An 18,797-nucleotide genomic window follows, 5' to 3' on the forward strand; every position below is an offset into this window, starting at 1 on the left:
CTGACTCTCTGCTCCTCTCTGGCTGTCTCTCTGTTTTTGTCGTCTCTCACCTTCCCCTGTCATGGCCAGTACTTGGTCCTCAGGCCAGAAAAAGTGGATCCCATGTCCCTGGATTTTACTAATGCCAGGAGTCACATAAATACTCCTATATATACACAGAGAGGGCCCGCACATGCTTGGAAATCCTCAGATACCAAAGAACAAAGTGCAGGACACAACAGAGATACTGTACATATTGAGAAATGTGTATATCCCCCAAATGCAGAGAAATGCACACCAACATACAGAGACACACCTCACAAACACATTCACAGAAACAGACACGCTCACACTCCAAGAAATACTAAGACACCCATGAAGGGAACATTTCAGACATGCACAGGACCCTGAACTCACATGGACACAGACACCCAGGAGCAGGTGGGCCCTGACTCAGGTGCACACAGCCTAACACACAGTACTCACACACAAGCTCCCCTATGTCTAAATGCCGCAAGAGACTCCCACAGAAAGAAAATTCCCCCAGAGGCCTCCAAGGCCCTGCCTGGAAGGAAGGGGAAGAAAGTGCCCGCCAGGCACCGAAATGCTAAGGCACTGTAAAGTGAAAATCATTTCCCCAACTCCGTGGGAACAGCACTTCCATTCCCACCTCTTAGGGAAACAGGGAAGTGGTTTAACTCGTTCTGCAAATCAACTCCAGATCCAGAAGAGTGCCCTCCCCCTCGGCGGGGAGAGGCCAGGCTCCCAGTGCTGCAGCCCAGTGAACGCTGATCCGCTGAGGCCCACCCCAGGCCACAGGGTGCTGGGCAAACTCACCAAGCCCGCACCTCTGCCTAACATCTGGCTGGGCCAGGAAGAGTGCCTGGTGGACACCCAGCCTGGCGACACACAGGAGGCACGGCCGGTGAAGAAAATGGATCTGTGCACCAAGGGCCTGAACCATCTCGCCGGGCTCTGCCCTGACAGACCATTCCTTACCTTTCTTGATCACGGACTGGTCTAGGAGGCTCATTCCCGGCTCGTCCATTGCCTGCAAATAGCAGAGGGCGGCGGTGAGGGCGCATAAAGCCCTAGCCGCCCATGTCTTCCCAAGCCCCTGCCACCCACGGTCTCTGTCTGCTCCGCCCAAGGCGCACCAGCTTCGCTTGGGGCGGCGACGGGCAGGCCCAGGAATCGCTATGTCCAGGCACCGAGCTGGAGCCCTGGGCATCTCACTGTGCAGTGCAAAAAGGGAATTTTGAACCTTACACTGGTAACTACTATGCTTCTCTTCGCCCCAGGTGCAGGCTGCCCCATGGATGCCACACGTGGCTCAACGGCCCAGCGGGGAGAAAAGAAGTGATTCGGTCCCTGCCGAGGGTTGCTGCCACCCACGCACTGCTGGCGGACTCAGTGCCAGGCAGCCTTGATGGCCAGGCAACGTCTAACCCAGGAGGTAGGACACATCCTCGGAGTCACCAGTGAGATGTGGCGAGCTGGGAGAAAAGTCGGCTTCCTGCATTTGTCACCTTCTGCCTCCAGCCATGGTAGTAAACCACCGCGGCCAGTCCCGACCCATCCCGGATCCCTCGGGTCTCACCTGCAGGTCCTCCAGACCAGGGGCCGCCGCCAGCCCCGGAAGGCCGAACGGTGCGTCTGCCAGGCCGTGCGCGCCGTCGGCCAGGCCGTGCAGGAGCCGGGGCACGGCAGTGGCATAGTCACGGCGCGGGTCAAGGCCCAGGGCGCGGGCGGGCGGTGCCAGCAGGCCGGGAGGCTCCTCGTGGGCGCGGGCGGCTGCGCGGGGCGCGGCCCAGGCGGCCTGAGGAGGCTGCGGCTGCGCCAGGGGCGCCAGGCCGCCATATGGGTCCCCTGCCAGGTGGGGAAAGGCTGCGGCGGCGTCGGGCGCCTGACCATAGGGCAGCGGTGGCTGCGGGTAGGGCGGCGGGAAGTAGGGCGGCTGGAATTCGGCGGCAGCTGTGGCGGCCGGCGTGTGGCAGAGCGGGGGCGCCGGCCCGTAGGCCGCCTGGGGCAGAGACGACAGGCGGGCCCCGCCGGCAGCTGCTCCCAGCCCGTCGGGGCGCTCCTGGGGAAGGAGAGGGGTGCCTTAGGTGACCCACTGGCAGCTGAAAGGACCCCAGCCTGAAAGGATCCTCCTCAGCTCGGGAGGGTTCAGCTGCAGTCCCTCCCGTTTCTTGGGGCCCGAGGTTTATTTCCGAGCCACCCGCGGGCTCAGGAGCCTCAGGCTGGGGACAGCAGTCACTTGCGCATCGCGTTCTCAGCTGGCGAAGTCCCTGCGGCCCCCTCCCTCCGAGATTTCGTTAGCGCGGGACAGGAGGGTTGGAAAGTCCAGCACTCAGGCGCCCCGATCCCCCGGCCGAATATGTCCCGGGCCCGAGACTACTCACCATGGCGGAGTAGGTGTGCACCAGCATGGGGCGGCGAGTGCCGGGCGCGAGGCGTGGCGGCAGTGGAGCCGTAGCCCGACGGCGAGCGCTGCGGGCAGAGGCGCCGGGAGCCGGCACAGCCCGCGGAGGTCACGGTGCGGTAGCTGGGTGCGACCCAGCCGGGATCCTAGTGGGCGTGGGGTCCTCAGCGGTGGCCGTTCCCGGGCGGGTCCATGGAGGCAGGACGGACGGGCACTGATCGCACTTGGAAAAGTCGGTCAACGGGTGCCCAGCGCCCGCCCTTCCTCCTCTGAGCGTAGCCTGCTCCATGCACTCCAGTTATAGTGGCGGGGGCGCGCCGGGCCTCCGGGGGCGCGCATTAAAGAGACAAGCTATGGCAGTTCTCTCCCTTTTCCCCAGCGGCTGCCACAGGGGAGGCAGTGGCTTTGGCGGGATCGGGTAGGATGGGTAGGGGGCGTGAATTCAGCCCACATTGATCAGAGCCGCCTTCTGGGCTCGCAGCTCGCAGCTGCAGTGAAACAGAAATATTCGAGCCTGGGACGCAAGGGCCCTACATTTGCCTGGCTCTATCACATCCTTGCCTTTAAGCAAAGCACTATTCTTCGCTGGCCTCAGCTTCCTCGGTAAAATAGGTATCAATCCTTTCTCTAAGCACCTCAAGAGACTTTGGATGAGATGGGTAATCGGGAACGTGGAAGAAGTTTGTGAGCTGAAGACTCAAGCCTATCTGCTCATGCGCACACAAGTGTCAGTGCGTGTGTTTAGGGGGTCTACCATCACAGTCTCTCCTGAATGGTTCTGGATCAAAATCCCTCGAAGGTGCCCACTTCGCTCAGGCTTCCTGGGCTGAAAACTTCCAAGCCAAGCCAGGCTCTGAGGGAGGTGGAGACAGAAGCTGGCCAGACAGAGAGAGAGACTTGCCTGGGATGGGTTTGGGTATGAGCTCCACCTGACAAGGGGCCAAGATATTTCTGAAGCCACAGGGGCCTGGGCTGATTGAGTGTGGGCATGAGATACCCAGAGACTGTTGAGTGACTGTGTGTAACTGACTAGCATGGATGCCGTGTGCTTGTTACACTAACATGCGCAGGCTACATGTTCCTGTGTTACCATGGCAGGCACTCCTTGGCTGTCAAGCAAGTTCCAGTCTCTGTAGTCACTCTCTCTTTCTCCCCAAACCCAACCCTCCCCTCCTGAGAAACAGAGACAGGGATTAAAGATGGACAAATGAGAGGAATACTAAGGAGAACAGGAATTAAGAAAGCAGAAGAAAGATGTTTTTTAAAAGCAAGATGTGCAGACCAGGGCAAAGTAGAAATAATCACAGCAGACTTATTACAGAATGTGCCAGCCTCTGTGCAAAGTGCTTCACGAATATTGGGTTCTTTAACCCTCACAGCAGCTCTATGAAAGAGATACCCATATCATCCCCATTTTCAGGGGAGGGGTGAGGCATGGAGAGGTTAAATGGCTTGCCCAAGGTCAAGCAGCTAAGTGGCAGAGCTGGGGTGATCTGCCCCTGGCCCCTCTCTGCTCAGAATCACTATTCGCTGCTGCCTCAGACTCAGGGGCTTGGATTTAGTCCTGACTCTGGCTGACTGTGTGATCCTAGCTACATCCCGTTTCCACTGTGATCTCAGTTTCTGCAACTTCGACAACACCAATAAAAAAGTAGGGGAAGGCAGAGAAGACTAGTTGTTTTTTTAGGTCCCTTTTTAGTGAAGTAGTAAATGAGAAGATCAAGGTAAAATTATTGATATAGAAGAGGAGGTGATAGTGACACCATTAACTCATGGAATATATGGTTCCAAGTGGGTATCCCAGAAGGCACATGGCAGGTGCAGAGCTCAGGGCTGGATGACCTCAGCCTGGGGAGTGGTGGGGAAAGAAGGAGGCTAGAAGCCAAGGATTCATCATTAAGAACTTTCTGAAGTCTGGAACCGCCAGCGAGGTTCCAGAGGATGAAGCGGAATTGGGAAGCTCTGCAACTTTCCTGCTCGAGATGGGTCAGAGATCAGGATTGTGTTTGTGTGTATCTATATATGAGGGAGTCTGTGGCAATGCCCTGTTCCTCCCTCCCTCAACCCCAGCCACAGGGCATCAGAAGTCAAGCTCCAGGACAGGTGTCAGTGCGTGAATAGAAATTGGTGTACTCCTCTGGGAGAAGTCTAGGAGCCGCAAAGGAGATGATGCCTGTGCCCAGCTGCGGGGATGCCCCTGCTCTCTCCAGCAGCTTGGGAAGGCCAGAGTGACGGGATGTACTGCCTGTCTGTGGCTTCCTTGGGTTTTCTCAATCTACTTCCTACACCTTTGATAGCCCCTTTTTGCCTCATTGTCCTACTCCAACCATTTCTGTCTTCTTTTCTGTTTCTCTTTTCACCTACATGCTTAATGTCAGTAATTCTTTCTCAGAGCAGAGAAGCTTCTTTTTCTTCCTGCACTCTTCATGAGTGAGCTCATCCCCTCTCAAGTCTTTTTTTTTTTTTTTTTTTTTATAACAGAGTCTCAGTCTGTTGCTTGGGCTGGAGTGCAGTGGCACAATCTCAGCTCACTGCAACCTCCACCTCCCGGGTTCAAGCGATTCTCATGTCTCAGTTTCCTGAGTAACTGGGATTACAGGGGCCCACCACCACGCCCGGCTAACTTTTGTATTTTTAGTAGACACAGGGTTTCATCATGTCAGCCAGGCTGATCTCGAACTCCTGACTTCAAGTGATCACTTGCCTCAGCCTCCCAAAGTGCTGGGATTACAGGCATGAGTCACCACGCCCGGCCCAAGTCTTTAATGACTACCTGTCTACTGTTATCTCCCAACTGTGTTATCTCTGGCCTGAATCATTAGTGAGAGATCCAGACCCATAGACACAGCTGCCAGCTGCGTATTTTCTCCAGACATCTCATTGCAGCTGTCTGAAATTTTCCAACACTGAACTCAACATCTCCTCTATCCCCAGCACCAACCCCAACCTGCTTCTCCTTTGCTCTGTAGTTTCATAAATGACACCACCCTTTTTCAAGTTCAAAACTTGCTAGTCATCCCAGAAGAGCCTAGGTCCTTTCCTTAACCCCCACAAGCTAATCCTTATGGAGTGTTGCCATTTCTAACCCTTAAACATCCACCCACAGAAGGTATGTGGTGGAGAATTGAGGCAGGTATCCCAGAGGGCACATGGCACCCTGTCTCAGCACCTTAAACTACCTTACTCTTACTCATAGATCAGTGGCTCTCAAAGTGTGGTCCCTTGAGCCCAGGAGTTTGAGACCAGCCTGGGCAACACAGCCAAAGAGTGGTTCCTGGACCAGCATCACCAACAATATCTGGGAGCTTGCTAGAAGTCCCAATTCTTGGATCCCACTCATGACCTTCTGAGTCAGTAACTCTGGGGGTGGAGCCCAGCAACCTGTGTTATTAATAAGTCCTTAAGGTGACTCAGAGGTACATTAAAGTTTAAGAACCACTATCTAGGCCATTGCAACAATTCTCTAACTGGTCTCCTGACTTTATTCATATCTCTTCTGATCAATTTCCAACTTCCACAAGAGTGACTGGACCATGTTACCTCCCTACTGAAAACTTTCCTAGGGCTCCCCATGACCCATCTTCGGGGGAAAAAAAGTTCAAACATTCTAATGAGCATTCCAGACTCTGCAGTTGTGACTAACTTACTTTTCCTCTTTCAGGAACTGCTTCACAAGAATAAAGGAGAAACAGAAAATGTATCTAGCCCTGTGCTTGGTGCATGGCAGGTAATCAATGAATGCTTATTAAATACTGTAAATGATAAACACATCAATGGATGGTGTTATGAATCCACTGGCCTATTAAGGGATCCTTTAGGAAGGCTCTATGTGAACATGATCCTGGGTATCTACACATAGAACCCAGTTATAATCTGAAGAGATCATCTGATAAATGAATGATTTTGATTATGGCTACTGGGGAGAGGGATGTTCTCCATGGTCTGCTGCTGCTTTGAGGCTCCCTAAAACATCAGAGTCCGATGATTTCAGACTCAGGACTACTTCTTTCAATGCCAAGGGACTCCTCACTCTCTGAGCCATGGAGGTGGAGATTTCTGGTTGTCTGCTCCCTGGGACACATGCACACATGTGGAGGCCTGGGGTGCAGTGGGGTACACATGCAGACAGCCTTGGGAACATGGGGCACACAACTTGCACAGAGACATTCATGGGAAACACAAGTACACATAGGAACATGGGACGTATATTGACATATAGGGTTGCATGCTCAAACATATGTGGACTGCCATTTGGCACACTTGGCATACTGCTTTTCTCCAAGGCTCCTTCTCTTTTCAAAAAGTGAGCTTGCATTTGGATTTTATGTTAAGAAAAAACTCTGATCTGCCTCATTTATTGTTGACACAGCCACCCTCATCCTCCCAGCCTTTGATCACCTCCTGCTCCAGGCCAGGCTGAGTGTTTGCAGGGTGGGGAAATCTGGCACAAGGAGATGCCAAGGCGCCATCTCGTGGTTAGATCTCACAACTGCAGCTCAGATCTCCCTTTTCCCCACTCCGCTGAAATACCAAGAGCAAGCCAGAACTCTCTGACCATACCTCATTTAAGCACAGAACTCTGTCTGCCTTGTATTAGGAAGCTTTGCAGGGTTTGACTTCTCCACTATGGGAGGGAGAGCACCCTGACAGCAGGGACCATGGGTGGCTGTCACTTTATTTGGGACCTTTCTCTTCTCTTTTCACTTCCCCAGATGATCTCAGTCCCTCCCATGACTTTAGGGACCCTCTATACTGACAGCTCCCAAATCTGTCACTCGCCCAGACTCTTCTTGAGCTCCAGACCATAGAAAGCAACTACCCCTTGGATATTCCATGAGCAGCACAAATTCGCCATTTACCAAGTTGAGTTGTGTATGGTATGCACAAATCTGTCTCTGTCCCAGTGTTCCCAGTGACAGTGAATGCCCCATTATCCACTCAGTCTCCCAGATCAGGAATCTGGGAGTCATCCTTGGTTCTACTCCCCTTCTCTTTACCCCTCTTCACTTCCAGTTAATCACCAAGTCCTATTAACTCCTACCTACATCTTCTCCAGCCTCATTGCCACTGGCTTAGTTCAGACTTAGCACCTCCTCTCTGAGCTCCCCGGCTCAGCCATTCCTCTTGCAGTGCCTCATCTTCCCAAAATGCAAACGGGATCACATTCAATCTGCTAAAAAATCTGCAGTCTAGCCGGGGATGGTGGCTCATGCCTACAATCCCAGCACTTTGGGAGGCTGAGGCAAAAGGATTACTTGAGGCCGTGAGTTTCGAGATCAGGCTGGGCAACAGAGTGAGACCCTGCTTCTAAAAAAAACAAAACTGCAATTTGATCTCTCAGCATGATTCCACGTTTAAGCTTCTGAGCACAGCACAGTAGGATCTGGTCCATGCCTGCTGGTTCAACCTCATCTTCCACCACTCCACACTTCACACTCTATACACCATGGAATGCGAAACTACTCGTAGTTCTCAAGCTTGCATGCCTTCAGACCTTGCTGTTCCTTTTCGTGTCTGCCTGGCAAGCCCCTCCTCACCCTGAAGTCTCAGAGCACATAGTTGCTGTAAGTTTTCCTGCAATCGTTTGGCCAGTCTGAGGGGCTCGCATGCTCCAGCCACACTGTTTGGGCCTACATAGAAGCCACTGCTTACAGTTTTTTTTTTTGTTTGTTTGTTTTTTTGAGACAGGATCTCACCCTGTCTTCCAGGCTGGAATGCAGTGGTGTGATCATAGCTCACTATAACCTCAAACCCCTGGGCTCAAGAGAACCTCTCGCCTCAGTCTCGGGAGTAGCAGGGACTACAGGCACGAGGCACAATGCCCGGCTAATTATTTTTCTTTTGTAGAGATGGAGTCTCACTGTGTTGCCCAGGCTGATCTTGAATTCCTGGGCTCAAGTGATCCTCCCACCTCAGACTCCCAAAGTATTGGGATTACAGGCGTTAGCCACCACACCTAGCCTCTATGTCTTTTCATATTTACCCCAGAGAATCCATGCTAAGAAGATGGCTTTCAGTACATCCAGTCAATAAATAAATATTCCTGTCTATGCATAGCCAACCACAGGTGGGCACATAGGCTATGCTCAGCACGTGCTTATAGGTTTGAGGGCCTAGGTGGAGGAGGTTGCGGAGGGTATGGGTCTGGGGCCTGTCTGGCTCCAACCTCACAGCTTTGGCTCAGGACTGGTGAAGTACCCATAGTGGGTACTTGGCTCATCTGCTGAAGCTTGCAGGCCCTCTGGCTTCTCATTTGGCATACAGGATCAACAGCTGGTAACCTGAAAGCTACATTTGGACTGCATGTTTTGTTGGATCAGTAGTTATTTAATTAAAGATAGTTACTGACATTCAAAAGTTGGGTTTCACATACAAATTAGGATTCCTGACTTCTTTAAAAATGGGAGGATATGACAGGGCCACTTGGCAGCAACCCAGTGACATGGGGGCGGGGGTGCAGTGCTTCATCTGTACTTGAGAGCACCAGAGCCCCCACAAGGCCTGGCCACATCAACATGAGTTTGGCAATCTGCTGTACAAGTGAAAGATGTGGGCTGGGGAGTCGGACGGCCTGTGTGGAGTCCTGGCTCTGGCACTGACTAGCGGCAACACCTTGAGCCAATCACTTATCCATGCCAAAGTTGCTTTGTCTGTAAAATCAGAACCCTTCAGAGGATTCTTGGAAGGGCTGAATGAGGTCTCATGATGTGTTTAGCAGGGCATGTGTTCAGCACCTGGTAGCTGTGAACTGATGGAGCCTGGAAGGGAGAGAGCAGGTGCAGGGCAGACCACGCAGGAGGCTTCTCGTCACCAATGAACATTTATTGAGTGTCCACATGTGCACAGCTTTGAACTTGGCGATCACAGAACGCACTGGGGGAGGGAAGCAAGGGATCAAGAGTGTGTGTGTGTGTGTGTGTGTGTGTGTGTGTGTGTGTGTGTGTGTGTGTGGTCCCCCTGGGTTTACAAGAAAGGTAGTCCCTGCTGGAGCCGCCAGTCGCGTCTCTGCAGAGAGGAGTCATAGCAGGGGTGGGAGTTAAAGCCAGGCACCACGGTGGCAGTGGAGTGCAATCACTGGGGAAACATGCGGATTCTGGGGAAGTGTCCCTCCTGTTCCTGGCTCCAGCCAGGCCAGATGGCACCAGGGGGACAGGAATCAGATGCTCAGGTGTCCAAGCAGGGATAAGGACAGGCAAAATAAATAACCCCCCCAACCCCCATCGTCACTCTGCTGCAACACGACACAAAGGTTTAAGGATCTGGGCCCAGAGACTCCTGGGTCCCTTCAAGCAAGCTCAGGTGGAAGGAGGTTTCCCCACCCCCCACCAGGCCTGTCTGCCCCAGGTTGCCCTAGGATGGGGGCAGTTCAGACCCTGGGTCACTGAAGCTGATAGGAAGAACTGCGATATCAATGGCCTAAGCCTGCTGTCTGCCCAAGGGAGCCAAGGGCAAGAGCCAAAGGGCCAATTTAAAGGACGTGGACCTGGGGGGCCAGAGGAGGCACCACAGCCGAGGGGAGCCCACGCCCTGGCCGGCAGGGCACATGGGCTGAGGCAGTCTGCTCCTGCCAGCCCTGTCTTACCCTGGAGCCTCCCTCCTGCAGGGGAGCCAGACATCGGGCACAATGACACCTAGTGCCCCCCTCCCTGGGGGCTGCTCCAACCTTCCCCGGCCTGGCGGGGACAACCACGTTGATTTCCAAGCCGATCCCTGCCCCCATGGGGGCCTGAGGGGCGGAACGCAGTTCCTTACACTTGAGGGGTGGGCACCATGCCCTTGCCCTCAGAAAAGCCAGAAAGCTGGGGTGTTTTGGGGAGGAAGTCTGGGGAGGGGGGGGCCAGTTTGGGGGCTTTAGGGAAGATGCCTCCTCCCTCCTTCCCTCTCTGCCCGCCCCTGGGTCTGTCCCCGGTGGACACCCCTCAGGGCTCTGACAGGCACTGCTCCAAGGCAGCCATGCGGTAGTGGCTGGCCGTCTCCTCACCCGCCTGCAGCCTCATGGCCTCCCGGCACAGCCGGTTGGCCCGCGCCAACTCCACCAGGACACCCTGATAGGCGGCCACCATCTCGGGCTTGACAGAGTTGGGGCTGACACTACCTAGCAGCTGGAGCAGCTCCTGCGGCCAGCGGGAGCGCAGGGCAGCGGGGGCCAGCCAGGGCAGCAGAGGCACACAGCCGGTGAAGGCCTGCATGCCCAGGAACCAGAGCTCCTGCAGGTCGGCCCAGATGCCCTCATACTCAGGGGACAGGGCTAGCACTGCCTGGTCTGAGCCCGGGGTGGCCCGCGCCACGTGGGACTGCGATAGGAAGAGGATGGCAGCTGCGAAGAACCCTCGGGATGCTGGTGTTCCCTGAAGAGCTGCAAGGTAACGGAAGGAGTGGGGCATGAATCGGACAGGCCAGCTGCTGTGCCAGACCCTTCCCTAGTCCTCTGTGTAGACACATGCAGGAGCCAGGGCACAGCCTGGAATCAGACTGCCTGCGTTCAAACCCTGCCTTAGATGCTCACTGTGTGACCTTGGGTAAATAACTTTTCTGGGTCTGTTTCTTTACTTGTAAAATGGGCCAATAGTGCTCATCTTAGAAATTTGTTGTGAGAATTAAATGTGATCATCTTGGTACACTCAACCACCAAGACCTCTACCGGCACTGGAGGTGGGGGTGAGTCACAGGGTCAGATGGGAGAGAGAACCCCTCAGGATTCTGGACACAGAGGTCAGACACAGGTTAAGGGAGTTGCACCATTTGATCCTTGGGCCAGAAGAGGGCGCCAGAGAGGAACATAAGCAAGTGACCCTGCTTTGCTTACCGGCTGTTCAGGGGGTGACCCTCACACTGCAGGTGCTCTCCAGGAAGCTGTCAACCTAACCTGGTGGTATTTGAGGGTGAGCCAGAACTGGGACCATGAAATTGGGGGCTGCAGAGATGCAGCCTGGGACTGAGAGTGCAGAGTGGGCTCCTGGTGTACAGGGATGTGCACCCCTTCCCATGACGGGGTACCCTGCTGGGAACCCCTCAAAAGGAACACAGAGGCAGTGGAGGGTACGGGCATGTTACGCCCTGTTCCCAGGCATCTGCTCAGCTCCTCCAACCTGACAGATGGGGCACAGGGAACAGGCAGGGACAGAGGGACCCAAGCAGACACCCACAGCAAAGAGGGAGACACGGAGGGCTGCCAGGGGCTGGAGGGGACGTCCCTCCCCCTGCAAACAGCCAGAGTGAGGCAGAGCTAGGGAGAAGGTGTGCATAGAGGGACACCAAGTGCTGAAGCCTGTCACTGATGGGGGTGAGGTACCGAGCAGAGCAGAGAAAAACATCAATGGAAGGAAGTCAGGTTTCTGACTCAAGGCCTGGGTGGGGGCGGCTCCACCTTGAAAACACTGGATTCAGATTCCTCTGGCTGCCAGGGATTCCAGGTGCCTATGCCTGTGCCTGTGAGCAGGTCTGTACTTAACACCCACCAGACTTTGCCTTAAAAGTCTTCAGAAGAAAGAGAATGTTAGCATTTTGGGAAGAACGGTGGGGGTGGGGGATGGAGATACACTGCAAAGATTTCCTCTTGCTTAGAAAATGCTGCAAAACCATCTTCTAAAAATGGTGACTTTTGCCCCAAACACAGGAGGTCCACCCAGGTCTTCTGTCCTCACCCATCAGGACTGGATCCCCAGTTCTTACCTGGAGAGGTGCTAAGGAGCCGGGCCATGAGGAGCCCCAGGGTGGCCACATTAGCAGCCAGAAGCAGCCTTCCCTGTTGCTGCACTAGTGCTGGTAGCGACGTCATGAGGGTGTTCATAAGAGATGTGAAGCAGGCGTCACGCCTGGAAAAGAAAGGGGGGAAGGATGGAGGTAGGTGGGGGTCTAGTACAGCCAAATCAAGCCCTTGGCAAGAAATTAGGCAGTAGGGTGATTAACTTTGGGCCCCAAACATAGCATCTGGGGGGCAGAGATTGGAACAAGCAGACATGCTGAGACAGTACCTGGGGGTTCCAGACATGCCGAATCCTTGTGCGGGGCTGGCTATGTCTACTCTGAGACCCCCATGCTACCACTAACAAATCCATGGGCATGGGGGACAAAGTAGGAGACTGAGAATTGAGGCAACTGGGCAGCCTCCTTTGCCTCCTCCGGCCTCCTCCCCCACCTCTCCCGAGCCCCTCACTTGATCAGCCCCGGTGCGGTGACCACGAGGTTGAGGAAGATGTGGCAGCAGGTCTGCAGGCCAATCTCCACGCTGTCAGGCAGCACCGAGGTGTCGTGGCCAGGGGATGTGAGTTCCCACTGCTGCAGGAAATACTTGCACAGAAGCGAGGGGGCCCCTTCCTTGATCAGGATCTCCCGGGGCCCATCTTCAACGGTCAGGTGGCACCAGCCAGGCAGGAGGAGCCTGGGGATGTGGAAGGGACAGACGTGTGTGGGATTGGGAGAGATGAAGGCACATAGATTCCCTTTTTAGGGCACCTTGCCTAAGAGAAATGGAAGTAGGGGAGAAGGACACATCCTCGCAGGTACCACAGAAAAAGTACAAGCTTCAGAGTCGCACAACCCAGGACCAAACTTGGGCTCTGCCACAAAGTGTGACTGTGGGCAAGTGACTTTAATCTCTATGAGCCTCAGTTTCCTAATCTTTCATATGTGAATGAGACTTCTGTTAGATTTACCACGTGGACCAAATGAGATCATTTTGGTAAAGGGTATAGCAAAATACCTGGCTCGTAGTAGGTGCTCAATAAGTATAAGTTCTCTTTTAACTGAGAAATCTGGGGTTGGCAAGTGACACCTGGAAGCCGAGGAGTCCTGTGGGAACAAGCCCCCCAAAACAGAAATAACCCTAAGGGATATCTCATGGCCCAATCAGGAAGCCTGGCGCAGCTCAGTTTGTGGGGAGGGGTGTCCTTGTGTTAACGCTTTTCCGTAGAATGATCTAGCTGGACAGACTGTAACTACAGACTCACCGGAGAGCGTCTCCTGGCCAGGTGGGCCCTGGGGTGGTGGGGGAGATGGCCAGGTTGGCCACCTGCTGGGAAAGGTCATTGGCCTCCTCGGCCTCCTCGTAGAGGGTCTTGGCATAGCGGACGAGGAAGGGCAGCAGCTGGCACACCTCCTTACGCAAGGATGAGGTCTCCTCGGCCAGCCAGGCACCCAGGATCCGCACCGAGGCAAACACAAAGGGCTCCTTCTGCTTCTCTGACCCCACCTGTTGCCACAGGACCCCCTTGAGATGGAGCAGGACCAGGGACCCTCCCTGCCTTGCCAGAGGCCAGCCAGCTAGAAATAATACAACTAGAAGGAAATTCTGGCCTGTGAGCCTTTCAAAAGCAGGCCCAAACCTTTATTCTGTCCCATGAACCCAGCACCTAGCATGTGGTAGGGACGCACACAAGGGACTGGCACAGAGTGAGCCAGGCCCTCCACACAAGTCTGCTGAGTGAACTGGGCCTGAGTGAATTGAGTGACATGCCCCCGTACTCGCTGAGGCTCCAGTCACATCTCCCTAACTCCCTACCTCTGGAGTGTCTCAAGGCTAGAAGGAAATTCATAGGTCAAAAGCTAAGTTAAACACCCTTTACAGCAGCTCTGACCTGGGGTGGGAGGGCAGGTTCCTGGCTACTGTGTAACTGCTCCCATTGGTGGGAGTGAGGGGATGCTCTCTTTTGGGCTAAGTCAGAAAAAAGACATGAGCTTAGCGTGGTGCATGGAATATATGGCTGGTGAGCTCGGTGGCTGGAGCAGGCCATTAAAGAGACCAGAGTCATGACTGAATCCCTGTGGGACAGGACAGCTGGCCTCTCAGGCGGGGAGGCAGGAGGGGATGTAGGGGAGGCAGGCGAATTGATCTAGCCAGACCTCTACAGAGGCCAGGAACCAGGCAGCCCTGCTTCTCTTCCCTGCACCATTAGAAGTTCGGGTGTGTGCGTGTATAAAACAATGCTATGGAGTGAGCAGAACAGACTGCTTCAATCTTGTGTGCATGTGTTGGGGAGAGGTGTGTGGCGTGTAGTGTGTGTGTATTGGGGGGAGCGTTTGAGTGGGAGGTTACTGTGTTGTGTGTGTGTGCGTGTGTGTGTACTGTGATGTGAGTGCACATATGGTGTGTGGTATGGTGCTTGTGTGGAGGGAGGGAGAGAGAGGGAGGTTGGGCTGCACGCTACTCCCTGGAGTGCTGGCTACAGTATCAGCTTGTGTGGACATGCAGCTTCGCTGTCTCCCCATTATTCTCCTCCCGCTTGCCTCCCAGCTCCAGCACTGGCTCCCCCCATACTGGGCCCCCTCTGTGGGTCACTGCACCCTCACCTGCAGCAGGTAGTGGATAACAGCCCCTATGGCCTCCTTCATGACGCTCACGAGCTGCACCTTCTGTGGCTCCTTAAGCAGTGACTGCTCACAGCGAGTGCATTCCTGGATCCCCAACTCCATGAGGGCATAGCAGGCGGTCACCACATCCTCTTTCACCTCCGTGCCCGTCTCCTCCAGTGCCAGCCGCACTTCCACGCACGCCAGATTCACCAGCAGGGCCAGGAACTTGCTCCCGGAGCTGCCCGCCGGGATCCAGTCGGAGCCGCAGGCGTGTGCCAGGCGGGCTGCCAGCTTCAGTGCAGGGTTGCGCTGCCAGGAGCTCAGCTTGCTTCCCAGGATGCGTGCCAGCCCGGCCTGCAGATCCCGGTAGCATTCAGGGGGCACGGTTGTCGGGGGCAAAAAGAGGGGCAGCAGCTGGCAGAGCTCAAACTTGCTGGCATCCTCAGCTTTCTGGAAATCCTCACTGAGGCCCCGCAACACGGCCAGCAGGTCGGGCTCCGCCTCCTTCCAGCACTGTGTCTCGGCAGCAGCCAGCAGCCCCACCAGGAGTGCCAGGGCCTGGTCAAAGCCATAGCCGTGCCCCAGGTATGCCTGGCATAGGGCAGACACGGTGCCACCAGCAATGAGGTGCCGAGGCCCTCTGGGTGTGCCTGCTACAGCCGTCAGGCACTGGTAGGTGTCATCAATCATGGAGCGGCGGGCAGCATCGTCCGGGTCCCCCCGGGCTGTGAGGAAGGTGCTAAGAATGGGAATCTTGTTCAGGACTTGGGGATGGGCGGCCAGTTCAGGGTCACTGCAGAAGCAGGCCAGCAGGGCCACACCCAAAGCCCGCAGAACATGGTCAGGGCAGCCATCCGGCGCCTCCTTGGTGGTCAGGAGACGATTGGGGAAGGTGAAGCCGACAGCATCGAAGATCCGCCGCCGAGTTTTGGCATCTATGTCACCTGCTTTGACTGCCTTGGTCACCTATAGGGGGTATGTGCTATCATCAGGATGAAAGGAAGAAGTGGGAAAGACTGTCCCTCTCCTGCATCCCGGGGCACTGAGGACTAGCAAGATGAGGTTATGCAACAGGACTCATCTGAGGTCATTTCATCCAGCTCCTTTTTTCTCCTTAGAGGCAGATAAATGTGACCTCTGGGATCCCTCTCATCTGTGACTGTCCCATGGAAGTGAGGTCTAGTCTTCCTCAACCATTCATTTGAGCATTTCAACACCTGGCCAGTTGAGAAGTTCTTCCTGATGTCTAAATGCCCACAACCTGGGATGGAAGGGGCTTAGAACTCAATGTTTTAAGATCTCCCAAGGATTTAAAGTCCTTCCTTAATTGCTCCCTCCAGAGAAGTCCCTGATCCATTTCTGCCACCTTCTCAGGGGAAATGGCTCCTGTGTCTCGCCGCTCCGCCTGTCAAAACATTTCCCCTTACATTTCACCTAAACACCTCCTCTGCTGCAGTGTGAGCCCTTGACTCCAGAGCCTTCTCCTTGTTGCCATGGCAAACAAGCAGCGGCTGTACTCCCTCCTCCCTTCACCCCCCACACACAACCCCCCCTTCCTAGCACTGCAGCTTCTGCTCTGCTGTCCCCAGCTTGGGTTCCTCCAAAAAGGCTAAGCCCCAAACTAGCTCCCATTCCTTAACCTACCTACTGCCGTCCTGGCCTTCCCCTAGGACCCCTCCCCAGCCACTTCCAGCCCTGCTACTCTCTCCAGGCCCAGAACAACCATCCCCAGCCCTCAAGTACTCTGCACTAGTTACTACCTGCTGCTGTTACCCTATGAGTCAGCTTCCATCTGCTCTGGGACGCCCCAGAAAACAGACCCAGGCAGCCCCTAGTGCCACAGCCTTATTCAGTCCCATTCTCCTCTTTGCCCCCATTCTCAGGGGGAGCAAAAAAGAGCACAAAGGTAGGGGTCTTGGGCCTTCGTTAGTGCCTCCAGGGTTGCTAGCACTACGTACATATCCTTGGGGACTCACTGACCCCATTCCTTGGGGGCCCAACCACCCAGCCCTTCCCACCTCCCAATTTTCAGCCAGTTCCTTACTAGCAGCAGGGCTGCAAACTGCTCGCTGTCATTCTTGGCCTCACGGAGGGCTCCCAGGTAGCGCTCCAGGGTGGGGTTTCGGCCCTCTGCCTGGTTCAGAGCTGGCTCGCAATCCGAGGCCATGATGCTCGCCTTGCCCAACTGTGAACACAAGAGGGACTGAGCATCCCTCTGCAGAGGAGGGACGGGGGTGGGGTGGGGGTGAGAGTGGAGGATGGAGGGAGGGAGGGATTAGCACAGAGGGAGGGGAGGAGAGAATCTGGAGGGGTGGACTCCTCAGGACTGACCTCCCCCCGGGAAGCCCCTTTAAGGAGCTGGATCTGCAAATCCTTAGGGATAAAGAAGGGACCCTGGTCCAAGGTCACCTCCAGAAAGCGGGAAAGAAGGACCATGCATGCTGCTGCTCAGCCGGACAGCTCTCCTCACCAGTCTCCTGGGGGTGGGCGGGGGCTGGCCCCACTGCTCAGCTGTCCCCCTGGCACCAGAGGCTGGGTTTTATCTCCCTCCACAGGGACACAGAGGGAGTGAGTGGTGAGGACAGACAGGGAGAAATGGAGACATACATGGGTGAAGTTCGATTATCCGGACTCAGGCTGACATGGGAGAAAAGGACACCCCAGGCTTCCTTTCCCCTCCCTTCTTCAGAGGCAGAGATACGCTTCAGAAGTGAGAATACAAGATGCTCAACAGGGAAGGCTTGGAGGCCCCTTTGGGGACCCCACCCCTCCAGCCAGGGCTCTCAGTCGCCCCCGCAGGCTCCTTGCCTCCTCTCCTTTCCCTCCCTCGGGTAGAGGCTGCAGCAGCAGCAGCAGCAGCGGCGGCAGCAGCAGAATTAACCCCTTGCGCTCCCTCTTCTCGCCCTCCCCGTCCCGCTACCAGCCTGTGGATGCCGGCAGGGGCTGGAGAAGCAAGAGGGGGTCCCGGATAGTTCCCAGGACAACGGAGAATCCAAAAGCCGGATAATCGAAGCGGGGCTGCTGAGATGGGGAGATGAGAAGGGGAGGAGGGTTCCTGGCGGTCACCACCTGTCCCGCCGCAGCCAGGTCACAACACGACATTGATGAAGTCACGACAGGGCGGCGATGAGATCACACTTCACGATGGCGCGGTGATGTCACGGAGAGATCACGTCAAAATCACGACATGGGAGACAGCCCCCAAAGATGACAGGGCAAATTAAAAAAAAAAAGATATATATTGAAAAGGGCTGTGACAAAATGGAGTCTCGACAGGGCACGATGGTGTCGCGATATGGCGCGATGGAGTCGCGATAGGGTCCCCGGGGTGTGTCGGCATCGATCAGCGCCGGCTCGGAGAGGCCCCGGCTGGGATGCAGGGGAGGGCCCGAAGGGGGCTGAGCTCACCAGGCTGCTGCCCCGAGCGGCGAAGTCTTCTCCCAGCGCGATGCTCCGGGAGCCTCGGGCCGCTGCTCACGCCGCGTTGCCCACTCCTGGCTCCAGGCTGCTGCAGCTCCACCCCCACCCCCGCACCGCTCTTGACCAATCCGCGGCTGCTTCACTCCGGGCTCTGGCCAATGGCAAGTCAGGGTGCTAAGCAGTAGGGGGGTGCCGCCGTTGCCGCCATCTTGCTTGTGGGTATTGCCCGAGTCTGGGGCCTGGGGCTCCAGCGAAGGAGGCAAGGTGCAGACTGCCTCTGGAGAGCGGGCGGCGAGAGGCTGGGGGCCCAGATTCCTTCGCTTGTGCGTAGTTTTACCCGCCCAGCACTGCCCCTCCTCCCCCTTGGTCTCGCGGCCGGCATTGCCCTTCCCGGGGGAGGGGCGGGAGGGCTTGGTTAGCATGGAGAGTGTGTTTCCGGGTCGGTTCCGGGGAGGTGGGAGGAGGCGGTGTTTCCGGCCGCCGTCGCTGTCCAGGGAGGCTGAGGCGAGAGGTAGCTGTCCGGGTGGGGAGCCCGCACTACCTTTTTCCTCTTCCTCCTCCTCCGGGTGAGGGGAGCGAAGGTTGGGGGTCCCCGAGCCCATGGACCAGGAGGAGGCGGAGGCCGCCGAGAGCCGGGGCCCCGCTATGTGGCCCTGAGCCCCGGTAGGTGGCCGGGGGCGGC

General features: G+C 55.8%; 3 protein-coding genes across 10 annotated transcripts in view; 1 reads left to right on the plus strand and 2 right to left on the minus strand.

Moving 5' to 3' along the window:
- TFAP2E (transcription factor AP-2 epsilon) overlaps positions 1 to 9,060 on the minus strand; it is a 28,394-nt gene extending 19,334 nt beyond the window's left edge. For all 3 annotated transcript variants that reach the window (XM_034961185.3, XM_063608881.1, XM_063608882.1), the window contains exons 1-3: positions 2,385 to 9,060; positions 1,580 to 2,062; positions 979 to 1,030 (exon numbers count right to left, since the gene is read on the minus strand). In XM_034961185.3, the coding sequence (XP_034817076.1) occupies positions 979 to 1,030; positions 1,580 to 2,062; positions 2,385 to 2,411 (562 nt within the window). In that variant the 5' untranslated portion in view covers positions 2,412 to 9,060. The remainder of the gene's footprint in view (positions 1 to 978; positions 1,031 to 1,579; positions 2,063 to 2,384) is intronic.
- A 151-nt stretch (positions 9,061 to 9,211) lies between these two features.
- NCDN (neurochondrin) lies at positions 9,212 to 18,243 on the minus strand. 3 transcript variants are annotated; one of them, XM_008965026.4, is made up of 8 exons: positions 18,104 to 18,239; positions 17,765 to 17,832; positions 16,740 to 16,880; positions 14,693 to 15,661; positions 13,354 to 13,595; positions 12,561 to 12,785; positions 12,077 to 12,219; positions 9,212 to 10,760 (listed from the first exon to the last, which is right to left on the minus strand). In XM_008965026.4, exons 2-8 carry the CDS (start codon positions 17,795 to 17,797, stop codon positions 10,324 to 10,326), a joined length of 2,190 nt encoding a protein of 729 aa, XP_008963274.1. In that variant the 5' UTR covers positions 17,798 to 17,832; positions 18,104 to 18,239; the 3' UTR covers positions 9,212 to 10,323. The 3 variants fall into 3 exon arrangements, with proteins under 3 accessions (XP_008963274.1, XP_003812619.1, XP_008963275.1); XM_003812571.5 differs by lacking the exon at positions 17,765 to 17,832 and having other exon boundaries at positions 18,104 to 18,243; XM_008965027.5 differs by lacking the exon at positions 17,765 to 17,832 and having other exon boundaries at positions 16,740 to 16,910; positions 18,104 to 18,217.
- A 63-nt stretch (positions 18,244 to 18,306) lies between these two features.
- The window catches only part of KIAA0319L (KIAA0319 like), a 124,053-nt gene continuing 123,562 nt past the window's right edge, over positions 18,307 to 18,797 (plus strand). For 2 of the 4 annotated variants that reach the window (XM_008965030.4, XM_034961136.2), the window contains exon 1: positions 18,645 to 18,778. The gene's annotated coding sequence lies outside the window, so the exon portion shown is untranslated. The other 2 variants (XM_008965033.5, XM_008965032.4) reach the window with 2 other exon arrangements.

This window comes from Pan paniscus, chromosome 1, assembly GCF_029289425.2.
Source record: "Pan paniscus chromosome 1, NHGRI_mPanPan1-v2.0_pri, whole genome shotgun sequence".
Classification (NCBI taxonomy): domain Eukaryota; kingdom Metazoa; phylum Chordata; class Mammalia; order Primates; family Hominidae; genus Pan; species Pan paniscus.

Bases quoted from the DNA above. Each gene is read 5' to 3' on its own strand.
- NCDN (XM_008965026.4), bottom strand. From the start codon at position 17,797: ATGTCGTGTTGTGACCTGGCTGCGGCGGGACAG. The intron at 12,786-13,353 runs GTGAGTCTGTAG...CCACATCCCCAG, and splicing joins TGGCCAGGAGACGCTCTCCG to GCTCCTCCTGCCTGGCTGGT. The intron at 10,761-12,076 runs GTAAGAACTGGG...GTTACCTTGCAG, and splicing joins GCTCCTTAGCACCTCTCCAG to CTCTTCAGGGAACACCAGCA.